At 40.5% G+C, this 20,000-nt stretch overlaps 1 protein-coding gene across 1 annotated transcript in view; it reads left to right on the plus strand.

The window, feature by feature from the left end:
* The window catches only part of CD81 (CD81 molecule), a 1,063,451-nt gene that overhangs the window by 899,132 nt on the left and 144,319 nt on the right, over window positions 1-20,000 (plus strand). The window contains exon 4 of the mRNA XM_044082753.1: window positions 13,894-13,968. Within this exon, the coding sequence (XP_043938688.1) occupies window positions 13,894-13,968 (75 nt within the window). The remainder of the gene's footprint in view (window positions 1-13,893; window positions 13,969-20,000) is intronic.

Raw genomic sequence — 20,000 nt, forward strand, 5'->3', positions numbered from 1 at the left:
TCCCATCCATAGATCCAAGCTGTGCTTCAATATGGGTAGGGATGAACTTTGTTTTATGTGGATGGGGAGTCTGTTCCAGAGCAGTGATATCATCTGCGAAATACACCGGTCCCTCCATACCATTTTGCTGATGTTGCAACAGAGGTCTAGATCCCTAGACAGAGCATTTATGCTGACATTGACTTGCTGATGTGCAGTGCATCCATCAGTGCTGGGTTGGGTGATGCATTGTATGCAAGATACAGGTCACCTCTTAGCAGTCTGTAGGCAGAGCTAGATCATGGTCAAATGGGGCCCTAGGCAGGGTCATGTACCAGCACCCTCCCCCCAGCCATTCTGGTGTCATGTTATTTGACTCTCTCCCCACTTTTACCATATATACTCTTCAAAATCATCAATGTGCATGCATTTTTTTTTCTTTACTTTTGAAATGAAGACAAAGATATGGATTTAATTTGAAACTTTTAATTTACTTATTCTTTATTAACTTGGCTAGTCCCACTAGGCTAGTAGTGTCTTTCCAGGGAAGACTGTTTGTAGCATTTATACTACTAGGTGAAATTTGGCCAGGGCATTGAGGGACTTCTCATGACTATTTTCAGTAGTTCAGGTGGATGTGAAAGATCTCACAGTACCTACCATTAGGCAGACAGATGGTACCTTGGTTTAACATCTCATCTAAAGGACAACACAGTCAGGAATGGAACACCCCCTCCACCCCTAAAGTGCCCTGCAGTATCAGCAATCCATCTGTGTGGTGTGGGAGTAGAACCCACAGACTTCCTCACAAAACGAAAGAATACCACCTGTTGTGCTACTAACACTGATCTTATAGCACAAACACATTTGTTAAAACAGTTGCACATAGAAAACAGACTTGGTATGAGCAAAGTAAAATTCTCTTTCCTTGAAGCTCACTTTCCTTGAAATGTCTGGAAGCTCAAATTCATTGAAAATGCACCCCTGTAGTTTTCAACAGTTTTTCTATTAAGCAGTGAAACAAAATGTGTGAACCAGTAAATGACAAAATTAACCATTTCAGAACATTTCAATTAACTCTAATGACTAATTGCATAGTGTGATAGTTGGTGTAGAGGATTAAGGCTTTTTGTCTGCTGTAGCCAAGGTGCAAGGTTTGAGCTTTAGCAAGTTAATTAAGTAACCTGCCATTGTAAGAAAGGCATTTCTGACACACGCACACACACGGGACTACTTCTATATTTCGAACTTTCAAAACGTAACTTTCTTATGGTTGAGACCATAAGATCAAAGTCTTGAAAATTAAATAAAAAAAAATAATAAAAACAAAAAAATCTTTTTTGTTATGTTTATGCAGGAGGCAAGTCCCTTACATCCACTACTATTTAAATATGCACTACAGTGAGGAAAACAGTAACTATATCATTCCGCACTGTATGGCGATCTCCATTTAAATGGTTCAAAGTTTCAAAACTTCGATTTTATGGTCTCGACCATAAGAAAGTCAACATTTTGAAAGTTTGAAATTTAGCAGTAACCCCCCCCACACACACACACACTTTGTAACTCCTGCTGAAAGGAACACTAATATTTGTTAAAAAGCAGCAGCTCTCTGGTTCCAGAATTCTAAAGCAGATGGCAGGAGCTCCAACTTGCATTCCAAATCCTAAAAGGAAAGCAGCAGTTCTAACTGCAGTGCACATTTGAGAAATAAAATCTCATGCACCAGTTGTACTTCTAAAGCTGCATACATACATACACACACAGACTAAAGACACAACATGAAGACAGTGCTTCCTTTCAAGAATAAATGTAAGAATTTTATTTTGTTTAATTAAAATTAAGGGCACTTACGTATTATCGCAACCAGATCTGTCAGTTGAACAGCGGCTGCTTCACAATAGTCTATTGTGTCAGCAAATGTAGTCAAAATGCATTGGATAGTGTGTGCATGTCCCAGAAATATGTGTTGCCTTTAGTTTTATTTAAAAAAAACAAAGTATTTTTGGTCCCTCGCATAGATGCATCACTGCTGTTATCGCAACCACTACTGTTATTTCAAGATCGGGTGTTGTACGTTTGTTTCTCGGGTCAAAAAAACCCAAAAACTTTGTCAAACTGCATTCAGAGGTGTGGTTGTGTCCCGCTAGTGTGTCCTACTTGTATTTCATGTAAAAAGCATAGTTCTTTCCTCGTGGGAAGATGCGTCATTGAACACAACCAGGGAATACGCTGTCAACATTAACAGAGCAGTAAAGAAGGAATGGCCATGACCGCTAAACTCAAACATGTCAACCTCGAACCCTTTCTCCTTCACAATTCAAAAGCATCAGTCACACATACTTTGTTAATGCAGTGCTTCCTTTAATAGGTAATTTACACATCAGGGAAACTAGAAACCTTAGAAATAAGACCTTCTCTGTGTCTGTGTTCACTTACTATCTAAACTGTCCTAACAGTGACTCTTTTACTGTTATAATTGTACATTCCTTCGTATGATGGCAGCCATGTTCTTTCAATCATGCATCTGTACTTACGCGCACAACAAGACGAGGAATTTGATGCTTGCTCCTGCTTCTGGTGCATAACCACTGCACTTCGACAGAAGTGTACGCTTTCAACACCCGTTTTAAGAATGAGATGCAGTCGTCTCAATACAACTGTGCCAATTTCGCAACCGCAAAAATCTGGTTGTTATAATACGTAAGTACCAAATTAAGTGTTGTGGCAGCCCTACTTCAGTCAGTGGGCCACAGGCAGCTGAATAGGTCAACTTGTGATGGATCTGGCTCAGTCTGTAGGATACAGAGTATAATGACCAGGCTTTGAGTAAGTCCAGTTCCCCATACTCTGGAATAGACTGCCATTACATGTCAAGCAGAGGCGCTCTTGCCCTCTCTTCAACCTTGATTGATGACTGGATGGAGAGGAATTAGAAATTTATCCGGGGGGATCATCAGTCACCCTGCCAGGGAGGGGGGTCCAGGGTAAGAAATAGCCAAAGAAATTCTTAGCCAATTTCTTATGGCTAAGGCTAGGCTGCCTAGACTAGGCCTAATATAACATTGAAGTACCAACCTGCCTAAAAAGGAAAAGAGTTGGGGCTGGCTGAGTATGTGAGTGACATTTATTTTTTGTGTTCATAAACTGTGTAGTACAGTAGGACTAGTACAGTAGGACTTTCTAATGTTGAAGGTCCTGTATGTTCAGTTAATAGAGTCCTGTCCCCTAGTGTCGTCCTGTCCGGATCATGTATTGTTTTGGAGCCAGTTATTTATTTGGGACAAACTTGGGACTCCACCAGTGACTGGTCTGTTTGTGGAGGAGTAGTCCCCCCAATTTTTTTTCCTGCATTCCATCTGTGAAAGTTGGCAGTCTCTAGCAGGGGACCACCTCAGGCTGACTCAAGTAAGTTACCCTCACCATCCAGAAGCCTTCGCTACTGTCTGCGCTGCACTGCAATGCAGTGCAACACGTAGTAAATCAGCCACTTTCAGGATTTCTGCGCTTCTCTGTTATATTATAATTGTCAGCTACTCAAACATTTAGCACATGAAATGGATGTGTCATCGGGCCATTTGGGTGAGCTTGCATTGAAGAAGGCCAAAATATCACAGCCTGAACCTTCAGCTGTGCCCTCTCTTTCAGTTGTTGCTCCTGAGGCTGGTGTAGGCCTGGAGATCATGCCAGAGATGGTGGATGTACCTTCGGCAGGTACCACAAGGGAAGGCCAGGCATCCAATCAGGGAGATAAGGGGGAACCCAGGCTCATTATATCCAAGGGGCCTCGTGGAGTTTTCTCCAGCAAAATCAAAATTAGCACCTTTCCTTAATTCTATCGCATAAGTGATGAGGCACTCCATCAAGTGCAGTTTTGATGCTGCTGATGCCTTTGCTAGGGCATCTGCCTATGGGTCTGTTCTGAGAATATATTCTTGGCTTAGGCTACAGCCTTTGCATGAAGATTTCAGGGCCAAATTACTGGATGCACCTCTCAGCCTCCTGCCCCCCAAGTGTCCTGACAGGTTCTATAAAGCTCCTGAGGACTCCAAATTCCTGTTCAAGGCTCATGCTGCTAATCCAGCTACCATTTCTGTCTCCATGGATAAGGCTTTAAAACTTCTACCAACCACTTCCTTGTTACCCTCTGATAAGGAAAGCAAGGTCATGGAAAGTTTGGGCAAGAAGGTCTATACATCGGCTACCTTGGCCTTCCGTGCAATAAACTATCAGAATCACATGGCAAAGTACTCTCTGGCCCTTCTGGTGGATGCAATGAAAACTTTGGCATTAACAAAGCCTTGTTTGGGAGCTCAGCAGTGGAGCTCTTAAAGTCTCTTCAGGAGAAAGGAAAGGAGTTACAAGATCTTAAACATCTTCTTGTTTTCCCTGTCCCATGGTTCTAAAAAAAATATCCAGTAAAAACTGCTTTTATTAGGAAACCTTCTCTGTTTTCTTCTTCATCTAAGAGTAAGAAGGGACCTAGAAAGACATCTTTTTCTAAGTCTACTTTTTCTACACCTTCCTCTAAACAGTCATTTCAGTCCCAACCCAAGCCAGGTAGTCTGTGACTATCAGCCCCCAGGGTCATACACCCCCTTGTCTCATCTCCTCAGTCGGTCCCTTGCTGCTTGGAAGCTGATTACTCAGGACTGTTGGGTATTGTCCTTTATCAAAACAGGATATTTTATTGTTTGGGAAAAATTCCCCTCATTCAGAGGAATTCCAGCACCCCCAAAGACCAGTTGAGTTTCTTTCCTCTGGTCATTATGGACCTAATTTCTCAGGGAACTGTCAAAGAAGTTCCAACTTCCCAACAAGGGAATGGGTTTTACTCCAGGATGTTTCTGGTCCCCAGAAAGGATGGCCCATGGAGACCCATCTTAGACCTTCCCCATTTAAACCCCTTTCTCAAAGTCCATTATTTCCATATGTTGACTGTACCTTCCCTCTTACCCCTAATTCTTCCACAGGGGTTCATGGTGTCCCTGGATGTAAAAGATGTTACCTTACAATTCTCATCCACCAAAGGTTCCGAAGGTTTTTATGTTTTTCTGTGGTTTCCTGGAATTTTCAGTTTTGTGCTTTGCTCTTTGGTCTCTCTACGGCACCGAGGGTCTTCACAAAGTGCTTCGCCCCTGTTATAGCTTTGTGCAGAACACAGAGAATTCAAATTTTCCCTTACCTAGACGACCTTCTGATTCAGGCTCAGTCCCCAAAGCTTCTATGACGCAACCTTTCCTTCACTATTGCCCTTCTACAGAGTAGGGCTCACTATAAACTTCCAGAAGTCTTCCCTCATCCCTTCACAGGATCACATTTTCCTGGGATGCAGGATACAAACAGACAAAATGCTAGCCTCTCTTTCAGGAGAGAAAGTTTTGTTCCTGACATCCTACTTTCAGAGCATTCTTCCTCTCCAGTCCTTGACAGCCAGGAATTTTCTTTGTGTCTTAGGGTACATGCCATCCACTATCTCCATGATAGCCTTCGCAAGATTACACATGAAGATGCATTGATACCTAAGAACAGTGTGAATGCAACAGTTGTACCTCTTAGAGTTTCTGATTCCACTCCTGCCTTGTTTAAAAAGGGAACTAGAATGGTAAATCCTCCAGGTAAACAGAAACCCGGGCCTACCACTGCAACCACCCCTTGAGCCTGGAGAGTCAGAGATGTTTGGTTTCCCAAGCAGGCCAAATAACATAATGTGAAAGAGATGAGGGCTCTGATTCTGGCACTACAAATTTTCAGGAGCAACCTTGCTTCAGAAGTACTGAGGTGGTTCACAGACAATACCACAGCTCTTTGATACATCAGCAGGCAGGGGGGGGGGGAATGAAGTCTTACATTCAATGCAGACTAGCCCTACTTTCTTGGGAACTAGCCTTACAGAGTCAAATCTCCATACAGGCGGTTTATCTTCCCTCAGCCCAGAACACAGTGGCAGATTTTTAAAGCAGGTCCATGACCCAATCCCATGAGTTGATGTTGCACAGGTATGTGCTGGACCTAATCCATCATTGGGGTACACCTCATAGATCCATATGCCTCCCCTAGGAACAGACAACTTTCAAAATTTGGGGCCAGGGTCCCACATCCCCTGGGGTGGAAGGTGAATTCTCTGTCTTACTCCTGGAAGGGGATGTTTCTGTATGTATTCCCTTCCTTGCCTCTGTTAAAGAAGGTCCTACTGAAGATTCAGCAGGATCAACCAAATATCTTACTGGTGACTCCCTTTTGCCAAGGCAGCAGTGGTATCCCCTTCTCCTACACCTAGCCAGGGGCAATCACCACAAGTTACTCCATAGGACGGATTTGCTCACACAGGACAAGGGAATACTTGAGCATCCACATTTCTCAACTCTGAGTCTGACATTGTGGGTGATCGGGTTTTAATCCCTTACAGACATCATTTTTGTCTGAGGATGTGCTAAAAATTCTGCAGAAGGACAGAAACCCCGCAACTAGGAAATCCTACATTTCCAACTGGAAAAGGTTTTCCATCTGGTGTCATAAAAAGGACCTGCAACTGCTGTCACTTGATGTCCAGGTGGTTTTGTCCTATCTGTGTGGATTGATAAAGGCTGGGTTGTCCTATTCTTCGGTGAAGGGTTACCTTTCAGTCATCTCTGCTTGTCTGCCTATGACTCCACCTTTGGCCTCTAGGTTAGAGGTAAAACTATTCCTTAAAGGTGTCCTTCATATCAGAACTTCAAGGAACCCAGTACCCCCTCCTTGGGATCACAATTTTATGCTAGAGAAGCTTACACTGGCACCCTGATCCCTGCAACATTGTACTTGGGAAAACTGTCTTGTTAGTGGCAATTACCTCTGGTGGAAGGGTTTTAGAGTTACAGGCCCTCATGTCTGTTCCCCCCTTCACTGTCTTCCATAGAGATAGTTTCCCTGCATACAAACCCTACCTTTATGCCTAAAGTGGTGAATGAGTAATGTTTACATCAGTCTATTAATCTTCTTACCTTTTTGTCCTTCATCCCAGTGTCCCAGTGAAAGAGTCGTGCACACCTTAGATGTGCTCAGACAACTCGGGTATTACCTTGACAAGACCAAGCGTATTTGCAAATCAGACTGCCTGTTTCTGTTACAAACCAAGAGCTTTGGGTAAGTCAGTTTCCAAGCAAACTGCTTCCAACTGGATTTGTAAAGTCATTCCTTTTGTTATTTGTCAAATGGAAAGACACTCCACCAGAGCAATGTCCTCTTTGGGGGCATTTTTTAGGGATTTGGACATTGGATCCATTCTGGAAGCAGCTTCATGTTCTTCAGTTCATACTTTCATAAAATACTGCAAGCTTGACACCATCTCTTAAGTCCAGAGCTGGGATTGCAAGAGCAATCCTACATGGATTTGTTGAGAAAGCATTGGCTGTTCCTTCTTCCAACCTGTCTCAAGTTTGAATTTTGGCATTCTCCCTTATGTGAGGAATACTGCAGCATATGAATAGAAGGACATAGAACAGTTGCGTAAAATCTTACCATAACCATAGATGTCCTTCTCTTCTATATGCTGCAGTATTGCGTTCCCCACTCTGCCTTCCCCCTGATGCTTGCCTAGTTTCCTGTTGATATGCTTCCCAACCAGAATCACAGGCTGGTGCTGGGCATCATACAGTTCTGAGGTAGGAGCGTGCTGACATCTGCTTTATACCCGACATCTCTTTAAGGCCGACATATGTGTAATGTGTTGCGGGATAGCACGGACAGTAGTAGCATGAAGGATTTTGGATACTGGCCAGATGTACGAGTCAGCCGGAGGCGGACTCTCTTATGTGATGAATACTGCAGCATATAGAAGAGGACGACATCTATGGTTATGGTAAGATTTTACCAACTATTCTTTCACTGATGCTAACCACATTATTATGTGTTCAAAACATGGATTGCCAAGGAATTCATCTCGAGAGTGCAAGGTGAATCTTGGCGTCCATGTCGAGAACACACATTATCAGGTTAGCATAATTCTTTGTAGTGTATGGAGCTTTATCTGCTCCATGTATTAACGGGCAGGATAAAAAAATGAAAAAAAGTAAATAAAAGCATAAAATACATAGTGAGCACTTTTAGAAAGGTAGTATAACTCTGTCCCTTATGTTTACACTCACCTTCCATTCCTCTCAACTCTCCAAATCTTGCCGAATGTCCAGATTTTTGCCTCATATGTTGGGTGTGTTGTTCATGAAGCCCACGGTTTTCGGACAAATTGCTGAATACAGAAGATTGTAAATAATGGCATACATTTAGGTTTCCAACTTTGTATCTTTCAGTAAATCAGGTGAACATGCATCCTGTTATTCTAGTAGCTTTCTAGGTTTAGAACATGAACATGCTCGATGGACAGCAGACAGAAACAAATCTTTATTCTGCCATTGCCATTTGTACTGGCAGATTTTATTGCCTAGCACAGGACCCAGCCATAAGAACTTCAGCAACAGGTGCTTTACATTTGTTAAGGTCAGGTCTTAAGTCACTCTAGAACTTAACTGATTTGTCTTTTTCTAAATAGCAGAGCACATTCAACGCACTCCATGCAGTACAAGTGAGTGGGAAGTTGGTGTAATGGTTAAGGTGTTTGCATTACAGACACAAGGTACAGGTTTTGATTTTTTCATGGGGTAATTGGCTAGGCTTAAAATGACCCACAAGGGCAGTTAGCCTAGTAGTAATCTGTGAACCTATTACTAATCTATGAACATATGAACCTATTAAAAGCTTGTTATGATATAAAAATGCTGTATATTATTTAGTGATGTTTTGTGTGTGTGTGCGCGCGCTTGTGTTTCTCTCTATACTTATAGGTTTGTGCATGTGTGTGTGTGTGTGTGTGTGTGTGTGTGTGTGTGTGTGCGCATAATATATATATATATGGATCCTAATCATATGATAGAAACCTCATTTGACTGAGACCATAAGACTGAAATTTCAAAAGACTGAAAAATCACTTGACTGAAACCCATAATACTTAATTTCAACATACTAAATTTTAAACTGGACCATATAAAACCAGACTAGGTGGAGGGCTACACCCCCCATTGTGGAGGGCTCTGCCCCCCACCTCCCTAACTATACATGTTAACTCCAATATTGCACTACAGTGGGGAAAAGGGCACAGTAGTGGCAGCATGTAGACTACTGTAAGGTAAGTGAAAGGTATATGCCCTTTTCGCCACTGCAGTGCAATCCTGGAGTTAGTATATATATAGTTGGGAGGGTGTGGGGGCACATCCCCTCACATTGGGGGATGTGGGGGACGTAGCCCCTACACTTTGGGGGTGTGGGGGCATAGCCTCCCACCTAGTCTGGTTTTATATAGTTCAGTTTACAATTTAGTATGGTGAAATTCAGTCTTATGGGTTTCAATCAAGTGACTTTTCAGTCTTCTGAAAATTCAGTCTTATAGTCTCAGTCAAACGAGTTTCAGTCAAATGAGGTTTCTATCATATGATAAGGATATATATATATATATATATATATATATATATATATATATATATATATATATATATATATTTCTAAAATCCAATATGTTCTTACAATATGTATGAAGATATGTATGGGAGACTGATGGAAGTTTCATAAAAAGTTTGGAGTTAAGGGAACAAGTTTTGCAATAAGTAGTGAAGTCACAGGTAAGAAAATATTTCTCTACTCCAAAGTGCATAAATTTAATTTGTCACATAGCCCATGCTCTACATTTACAGATATTGATTTCCCTGAAACCCCACCAAACTATAGGCCATCTAACCCCTGAAGCCTCCGATGCTGACATTAGACTACCACCTATGTGCATTGTACATTTTGTAAATATTGTAAATATGTACCTACGTCTGGGTACCTCATGTTCAATATTGTATTATCACTGTAAGATTTGTGATCTCCTGACTATATTATGAGTTTGTTTGCATTTAACTGTTTTTTGCCTCACGTTAGCATTTGTACCACTTTCTTATTCACTTACGTATTTCTCCTTGTACCTTCCCGGAGCTTTTCTCCCCAGGACTCCGCTGAAAACGGACACTTGTTGTCCAGTCAGATTTTATCCTGGTAAAACAAATGTTAAATAAAAATAAAATAAATATTCATTTGTCTGTAATGGGTTTGTAATTAAATTACTTTTCACATTTTTTGACTGTGGCTTGGTAATTACTCCTTTTGCATAGTTAATGTTCTGAACAGGGTTTACACAGTTTACATAAGATTTTTGAGTAGCTGCGGTGGTGGTGCTGCGGTAGCATTGTCGCCTCATAGCAAGACGTTGTCCCGTTCGATTCTCAGCTAAAGCGTCTTCTGTGTGGAGGCATACATGAATGGGGTGTGCCTTTGTTGAAGGTTGTGCATCAGGGCTGGTAACCCGGTACGTAAAAATCCACTACCAATCATTAGCAGGCCGGAGTTCCGCTGTGGCGACCCGTAACCGGGAAAAGCCGAAAGACACAAACATAAGATTTTTGAGTAGTCTGCCTGAGAATGCTTTTCTGTCATTCATCTCAGGTTCTTATAATCTTTTTTATTTTTATTACATTTAAGTAACTGTGCTAAGATTTTGTCAGAGTACTGAATGATTTTAGTTGGTGTACAGCTGAAAATCCTTCTTACTTCACTAAGTGATCATTCACCTTAAACTTCATCTCTTTTCATCTCCCTCACAAGGTTACCTTGTAAGCTCACTACCCTTCAAGCTAAGTCTCCAAAACTCATTGCCACACTCAGCTGAGAACCTGAAATAACTGATTGATCTCCTATCCATCAAGGTTTTGACCCTTCCATGCTAGCATCCCTGGTTACAGAAAAATATTACCTACAAGAAAACTTTCCATTGTATTAAGACTTTACAAAGCTTTCGCCAAACTCTGTATAACCAAACCACTCAAAACATTATTTAAAACCTTTGACTCAGCCTGATTGAAAAAAAATATATATCCAAGTCCTGGAAACAATGACGGGTTTCTGGATCTATAAAATTTAATCAAAAATGTTGTGAGATATAGAGCCATCTATCTATAAAAGTAACAAAATGTCCCCTTTCTACAACCTCCACAATTCTGAAAACTAGTTAACAGTATAATTGGGTTTTCCCTAACCTGAACATTTATTGATGTTCTTTCTCCTCCTCTAATTTTCAACATGAATTTATCTTTCTCCTGCCTCAACTCTTCTTGTTCCCCACTCTTTAGAGCTCTCATCGTATACATCTCCTTTGTATTTCACCTTAACAAAAAGGGAATGATGTAAAAAAAAGAATTGGTTAGATTCCATACCTAGTGTTAAGCCAGCTGGACTTCTGCTTCTGTTGCTCATTTTGTCTCATAAGTACTTCATGCAGCCTTTACGCCACATTTACAATTTCTGCCTTTGATTTGTACCCCAGGCCAACAAAGAAACAAATCTTACTCCACTACCCAGGACTCCTAATGCCTCTACAACATGTTGACTTAGGCCCAGTTTGATGGATCGGAGATTAGACAAAGTCTGTAAAATTAGTTTACTCTCAGTTAGCCATCTACTTACAAAAGTACTCCATTAAGCACTATGGCCTTCATGCCATTTGCAGCACCTTGATAGATTTGTCTTCCCTTACAGACAATATCCTAACTTAGACAGAAAAATCCTGCCAGGCAATGTTTTGATAGGCTTAAGTAAAGCTTTCAGTCGTGTACACCCCAGTCTCCTCTTAGACTTTCTAGCTGCCATCAGAATTAATACCAAGCCTCTTAAATGGTTTTACGACTTCCTAATATAAATTTCATAGTGAAATAGGCCCAAGCATTTCCTGCACTGCCATTTTATACAAAAACATACCCTAGTGCTCTGTTTTGTCATCAATGCTGTCTTATAGTTTTATAATTAGGCTTTTCTCTGAGCTACATGACACTACAATCATCCTGTACACTGATGAGGCAATCTATCCCCCTCATATGTCATCTGAGAATCAGAGAATTATCTTAACCACCTGTCCAGATACTTTCCAAAATTGAGCCTTTTTCTTAGTGAGAAAGAAAAATAAAACTAAAGATATATTTAGTAACAGTCGTAAACTAAAGCCCATTCCCAAATTGGAAAATGTTTCATAACATCAGTAGCTATACTGAGGTAGCAAATCTCTTTCCCTCTCATTCGAGTCAAGTTAAATTTCCAGTTGTACTTCCAGTACCACATAAACATAACTAAAACAAAAATCTGTAGAAGGAAAAAGGATAACTGGTAAAATATAGTAACTTCTGCACAGCTCGAACAGAGTATAACACACGTATAGCCAACACTAATGTTCCACCAAAATTCAGGCTAAATCCACTCGTAATGATAAAAACTAATCTTTTATTGTAAATAAGGTTTTTTCTTTTTGGTTCTGAGGAAGTCTGATTTTTAACAGATGAAAGCGCTAACCTTATTTACAATAAAAGTTTCGTTTTTATCATTACAAGTGGATTTAGCCTGAATTTTGGTGGAACATTAGTGTTGGCTATACGTGTGTTATACTCTGTTCGAGCTGTGCAGAAGTTACTATATTTTACCAACTAGCCTTTTTCCTTCTACAGTCGGTTTCTGGTGTTGGTTAAACAAAAATCTCTTAAATCTTTTTCTGGGCCAGGAGTATTTCTACCTTTGTCTCTCCACAAGGGAGTATTGCCATAGGAAAGAGTATTCTACAGCCCAATTAGAATATATCTTAATAATTTCACCCGCTTCAAGAATGAATTTATCTACCATGAAAATAATCTGTAACTAGTTCTACATTATTCATAATCCTTTTTCAAAAAGATGATAATACTGTCAAACAATTACAAAAGCAAAATGGGTTCTTGTATAACACAGAACGCTGTTACTTCAGTAAAGGTACAAACTGCTTAACCAAGAATCCATCCGTCTGCTAAGTTACGAGTATCTCTCTTCCTTCTTCCTGTACTGGTATTCTTCACCTTATCATAAGCTACAGTTAACATATCTTGTTACTCACAGAACCCAAACTCTGGGAATTCCTACCTTCCAAGCAAAAAGACATTCAGTCTTTCCCACGTTTAATTCAGAGTTAAAAAACTAACAAAATCAGTCAAATGTAGCTGTTATCATTCTATAACCGAATCATAGTTCATTCATTCACCAAGACATTATATACATTCATTTTCAATTTCTAACTTCCTGTACTTTGTGACTTTTCACATTTTCTTTGCCCACTTCCTTATTCTACTTCTTCTGTTTTTACTTTTCCCACCTTTTCCTTTCATCTCCCATCAAAATGTTATATTCCAGGGGAGAGGGTTGATTGGGAGGGTAGTATATGTTATATGTCATACAGCCATCTCTTCATATTAGTTTTTATGTTTATTTTATTTACAAAGTTTTCATATTTTAATGATTATTTTCTTCTCTTTGTGTCGTGGGCTAGCATGAAAATGGACTATTCTGGTTAGCTAACATACAAAGAGGTGGTTTGTTTTTCTATGTTAGGTTCTGTATTCCTATAATTGTTTGCTTGTGGTTGTGATTTTCTTTGATGTGTGTATATTTAATTTTTTCTTCTTATTTTGTTGAACTTTATTTCCAGGGCTTTGATTTCTGAAGAGGAATATGTTTTTATGGAGAGTGTGAGGATTGTTAGTATGTTCACAGAAACAAAATTTAATTTTTTCTTCAGTTTTGCTGTGGTAGTTTTAATAGTTGAGTTTGAATAGATAAGGTTGTACACACATGCACATTTACATATAGTAAATATGTTGGATACCTTCAAGAACTCAGATTTTTAAACTTGTCTTACATTAATGTTTGATTTATATTTTTACCGTTTACCCAGATATGTCTTTAGCAGTGCAGTGGAGGAAATCTTGTGCATCTCTTAAAGTAAAACAACTGTTGTCTGTCACAGATTGTGAACATTCATTGTCTCTTTTTTCGCAGTTCTTTGCCTGCTTGGTAATTCTGTTTGCATGTGAAGTTGCTGCTGGAATCTGGGGATTTGTCAACAAGGACCAGGTAAGATGTGCTGAATTTAGATCTGTGCGTTTATTTTTGTAGAAAGAGTTGATCAGCTGAGTTATTATAGGTTCATAGGAGTGTACTAGGCTAATGGCCCTGGAGCCTTTACAAGCTTAGCTCATAGGATTATCAGTAGATTAATGTCCTGCTGGCCTCTCTGACTCTTAATTATTTTTGCATCGCATAAAAATAACCCTAAATTCAGTAGAATGTAGCAGTCTGTAAGTTCATATCTTTGCCTTCTGAAGTGTAAAAAAGTTAACATTGGTGGATCCAGGAGGGTGGTACAGGATCTTGTGACCCTTTCTGTTAAGAACCCATTCTTCTCTCTGGTGTTCATGCTTCATCAGCATAGACATTACTTCCTATCTTAGGCCAGGAGTGCCACTCTGAAGTTTTTTACATTTGTCATTGAGTTATGTTGGGAGCAAATAAATTGGAATATGAGAAATATTTGATAATTCCCTGCCGTTTAGAAATGTGTTTTGGTTACCAGACATGACTGTGAGGGTGTATCATTCTTTCAGATAGGGTACAGTGACCTTAGTTTTGATAATATTAAGCAGGAGGGTGTACCAGGCACACCAGCCCCCTGTGTTTGGGGTTTGATGACACCCCCCCATAAGAAACATATGTTTACTTTCATTCTTTGAGTGACATTTCTGACTACTAAATTCAAATTCCATTTTCCAAGAGGTGTCCTACACCCATGTTTGCACATAATTCATACCGTCTAAAACAAGTTGCTTAACCAAATTGCAATGCAGTGACCATCCAAACTCTAATCTGTGTTATAGTTTGGTTAGAAGACACCCATTTTCCTGTGTAATATTTGCTCCATACATACATACTTTAGTTTGGTGGCTGTTTGCAATAACACCTTCCTGGATTTCATTTGGAACTGCTCCCTGGAAACCACTACACATGTAGCTTTCCAAGTAATTTTCACTTATTTATTTTGTAGGAGTTGATTCTTCAGTTACCAAGAGATTTCTCTTACTTTATTTTCTCTGGTGATGGGTGGGCATTCTGTATGGAGGCTTTGAACAGTATCTCCATCACAGAAGCATGGATTACAGTTACCATACAAGCAATCTTATTTCAATAGTATTTTTATACATTTTCGTCTAGGCTGCTGTTTACCAGTGTGTTGCCCAGCAGTGTTAAGATATTAGATTTTTTCTTTGTCTTTCTAAGATCAACATTCATTTTTGTGATACAGATTGAATTCAAGTCCCAGAATTACATGTCTTAAAATTGCAAACCACACACTTTCAATGTCAGTATTCTTGACAAAGCTTGGATGTCACTATGAAAAATTTGCTTTTTCGCGTAAGTAAGAAATGCAAAGAAATGAAGCAGTGGAGAAGGTAAGGTGGATATGAGCTTTGCTGCACAGTTGCATTCACTTGAACACAGATAGTAATTATTGTTCCATCTGGCTACAGAAATAACTAATAGTTATATATATGCAGACATATATATTTGTTTCTGTGTGTGTGTGGCTCTGTATGTATATTTCTGTGTGTGTGTGTGTGTGTGTGTGTGTGTGTGTACATATATATATATATATATATATATATATATATATATATATATATATATATATATATATATATATATATATATATATATATATATATATATATATATATATATATATATATATATATATATATATATATATATATATATATAAATATGTGTGGGTGCAAGACAATTCATTGAACTGTTTTTTCAACAGATCACAAAAAGATTAAATAAAATTAATTGAAAATGCATTTCACTGAAAGCATGTTGCATTGAGTCACATTTCATAGAGAAGTGTTAAAGGCTATAAAGTTTCAGTGCTTGGAGTGGGTTTAGTTTTAGGATTGAAGGAATTAAAAGGCAGAATAGTCTAGAACAGCATTGTGTACAATGCTAATGTCCCCTCTCATTTCTTAAATCCATCCTTAGAAGTCTGTGTTTGTACACCAGCAGTGACATACTGTCTGTGTGATGGTTTTTCCTTTTTCCCCAGAGATGCACAACCACGAAGTTAGCGTGCTAAAGTAAAGGCTTGTGAAAATTGCAGTAGGACTTCCCTTCAGTATTTGTTGTATGTGAAATGTGAAATGTGACTCATTGAAAGGAGCATTGTCTGGTTAGTTGACTATCAATAAAAAAATAAAGAGATAAAAAGGAGAGAGAGGGAAAAATGTACTGGTGTTAGAAGAATGACTACCAAGCACGTATTTAGTAAAGGACAGATGGCTATTGAGGAACGAGAAGAAACACAAGTATAGTATATTATTTTCTCAGTGATGAGAGGAAAAAGGACCACTGATTGCTGTAGGAAGTGAAAGATAACACTGTCACTAAATGCAGCTCATTTCTAAAGCCCTGGCATAGCTATAGTGATGACAAAGAAATTAATCATGACTTTGACTTGATATTTTTCCAAGAGTATTCCACACATACTATATACGACTGTCAAATATTTGTTCTCAGGAGGTCACAGAGGATTGCAGGTAAATCCTTTGTATCTAAGTGAGTATGTATTTGCATACATGTTGTGGGGCTACTTTGATTGAAACCACGCAGCTTTAAACTACGTTGATGGGCTATCATTGCATGAAATCAGCGTCTGGAGTACAAGCATTTAAACGTGTGCTTGAGACTGCACTGCTTTCATGCAGTAGCAACCAGCAAAGCTCCTAAAACATTTGTATGGAATTTTGCTCCTCAGATGCCTCCTGTGGAATAAATGAAGTATTGTGGAATTAAGTGGCAGTTGGAGACAATAATGCTAATACTATTTTTGTGTTACTGGAGACTCAAGTTGCATGTCTACTAGGTAAATGTTTTGTTGGATTTGTTTTCTTTGTAGCTGTAACAGGTGCAGGATTTTTTATGATACACAGTGTAACAGAACATAAAAACTACAGTCCAAAAATGGTTAAAACTTTAAGATGTTCATCGTGCATTACAGCTGCAGTAATCACATATGGGTTTTCAGCCGTCAGGCGATCCCTCGGTCGGCCGAATTCTAAAGTCTTGGTCCGGCGTCGGTTGTTGTCGCGTACTCTTCTGACGTCAGGAAGGCTAGAGTATATAAGACACAGCCGACGCCATCTTCTCCAGTCTTTTTTGCCGCGCGGTGCCCGAAGCAGAAGCAGTTCGCAAGTGCCAGTCGGCCAGCTCCTGAATTACGAAAATTTTTGGAACCGAAGTCTTCTTTAAAGCTAAGTACCCCGTTGGGGAAACTTTTCTTGCCTCAGACCGATGTCAGAAAAAGTTAATAATTGTATTTCTTGTGGGAAGCAAATACCGCATAAGGATTTCCATTCCCTTTGCATACCTTGTTTGGGCCTAGACCACGACGTCTCGGGCTGTCGATTTTGCGCTACCTTCAATAAACGCACTATCAAGCGTCGGGCGGAGTTCGCCCAACATTATTTTGGAAAAGCGTTTGACTATAAAATGTCGTCGGACTCTCCGACTACCGCTTTTACCAAAAGCGCAGGGAAAAGGACCGACACGCGAAGACCGCGGTCTCCGCTGACACCACACCGAAACAGGCTCCACGTGCTCCGGTTCTCAGTGAGATGCCTTTGCAGTCCCTGAGCACCGACGACACGACTCTGGCAGTGTCCTCTGTACCTGAGACCGCAGGCCCTTCGGCCCTTTCCCAGACTACTACCGAAGCCCCGGCTTCTGTTGAAACTGTTAATGTGGACAGGTCCACCTCCACCCATGGTGTTTTTAGGCCTTCATCAACTTTCTCCATTAAGGCTTTTACTAAAGCCAAAGCAGTCAGACATCACACTAGGCCTGTTGCACAAGGCCCATCTTCTGGACCCTTGCCTAAGAAACACATGCTTAAGATGGCGGAGGACCTTATTACACTTATCAGAGGTTCCCAGCCCCCTCCTGATAAGAGACCCAGAGTAGAGGAAGAATCTCCATCTTCTGACCAGGGATCCATTATTTCGGAGCATTCTGATGCAGAGGAACACTCTTATTCTCCTTTTGAGGATTCGGATGCTGAGCAATCAATCCCTTCTGTGCCCCCCCCCCGAGGATTTTTCTTTTGGGGAAACCTTGCACACCTTGAGAGAGCACTTCCATTGGGAAGGCCAAGACTTTTCAGACTCCAAGAAAAGACTTAGGGAATTTCTCTGGTTACCTCAACACAGACCTCTGGCTATACCCCCTGTTTTGGAGGTACTGGATGATGTCTATTCGGAGGCCTGCCTTAACCCTGATTCCCTGCCTCCAGCACCAGTAAAACCTGATAGATATTACAGAGTGCCCACTTCTCACCAATTTCTCTATAAAGGCCATAATGCTGACCCTGAAACCATTTCACAAGGCCCTAAGGGATTAAAAGCCGCCACTGCTAAGAATCCACTGCCTGCAGAAAGGGAATCCAGATCTCTAGAAAGGTGGGGTAAGAAGGTATATACCTCGGCCACCCTAGCCATGAGGGCCTTAAACTGTCAGTTTCATATGATAAAATATCAACAGTACTTGCTATCACAATTAAAGAGCAAAATGTCAAATCTTGAACAACCAGATTTAAAAGAGTTACAGGATATGATGCATAGTGCGGAGCAGGTGGGTAAACACACCTTACAATGTGGTTATGATGCCCTAGAGGCCTCCAGTAGAGCGGCTGCTACAGGGTCAGTCATCCGCAGACATGCCTGGCTTAGAAAGCAAACTTTACCAGATCATGTGAAAGCTAAACTTCTTGATGCTCCTTTGCAAAAGGATGTTCTTTTTGGTACTAATGCTGAGGATATACTACGAAAGATGGAGGAAAAAGCCAAGTCTATGCAAACTGTCAAAGCCTTTCTACAGGTCCAGCCACCACGGTTTAGCAGGAACTGGCCTTCAAAAAACTGGTCCTTTCCAGCCAGTGACAAGCCCCAAAGAGGTAGATACAGACGCACAAGGGGCAGAGGGCAATCACAAGGATCATACAGAGGCAGACAATGGCAATCTCCAGCACCAAGAGGTGGTGAAGACAGTACACAACAATACAGGAAGCAAACTCAATGACTCCCTCATTTCAATGCCAAGCCAGTTTCAGTTGGCAGCACCTTTGGGAGGGAAACTAGCATTATTTGCAAGCAATTGGCATATTGTCACAACAGACAAATGGATCCTGGACATTATAAACAGAGGCTACAAATTTCAATTCCACACTCTACCAAAAAGGAGAGGCATGCCAAACCTGCCACAAAATCAAAGGGCAGAGGCACAACTGCAAATTTCAAAGCTCCTAAACATGAGAGCTATACAAAAGGTACCTACGCACCAACAAGGTCAAGGATTTTATTCAAGACTCTTTCTGGTACCAAGAAAAGGATCCGACTGGAGACCCATTCTGGACTTATCCATACTAAACACATACCTACTCGTACCAAAATTCAAGATGCTCACATTACAGCAACTTCTTCCCATGCTGGGCAAGGAGTTTTGGCTGGTAACATTGGACCTCAAGGAGGCATACCTGCATGTCCCAATCAGACAAAGTTGCAGAAGATACCTCAGATTTCTTGCAGGTTCAATTCACTATCAATTCTCTGCATTGCCCTTTGGCTTATCTACTGCGCCCAGAGTATTCACAAAGTGCCTGGCATCAGTGATCGCTTACTGCAGACTGCAAGGGATACAAATTTACCCTTATCTGGACGACTGCCTGATCCAAGCGGACAGCAAACACAGACTACTAGAACATCTGGCATATGTGACATGGTTACTGCTTTCTCTGGGTTACACCATCAACAAGGAGAAATCAAAGCTAACGCCAGCTCAGAAAATAACCTTCCTGGGTGCCAGCTTGGACACAAACACCCAGTTGGCATATCTTACGCCAGAAAAACAAGGGCAACTACCTCAGTACTTCAAAACACTAGCAAAAAGTACCAGGCTTACTGCAAGGAAAATCCTGCAGGCTCTGGGATTCATGGCATCTTGCATTCTTCTAATCCCATGTGCAAAGCTGCACATGAGGAAACTTCAATGGTACCTAAAAA

The sequence above is a fragment of the Protopterus annectens genome, chromosome 9.part0, assembly GCF_019279795.1.
Source record: "Protopterus annectens isolate FY-2018-M chromosome 9.part0, PAN1.0, whole genome shotgun sequence".
In the NCBI taxonomy this organism is placed as follows: domain Eukaryota; kingdom Metazoa; phylum Chordata; order Ceratodontiformes; family Protopteridae; genus Protopterus; species Protopterus annectens.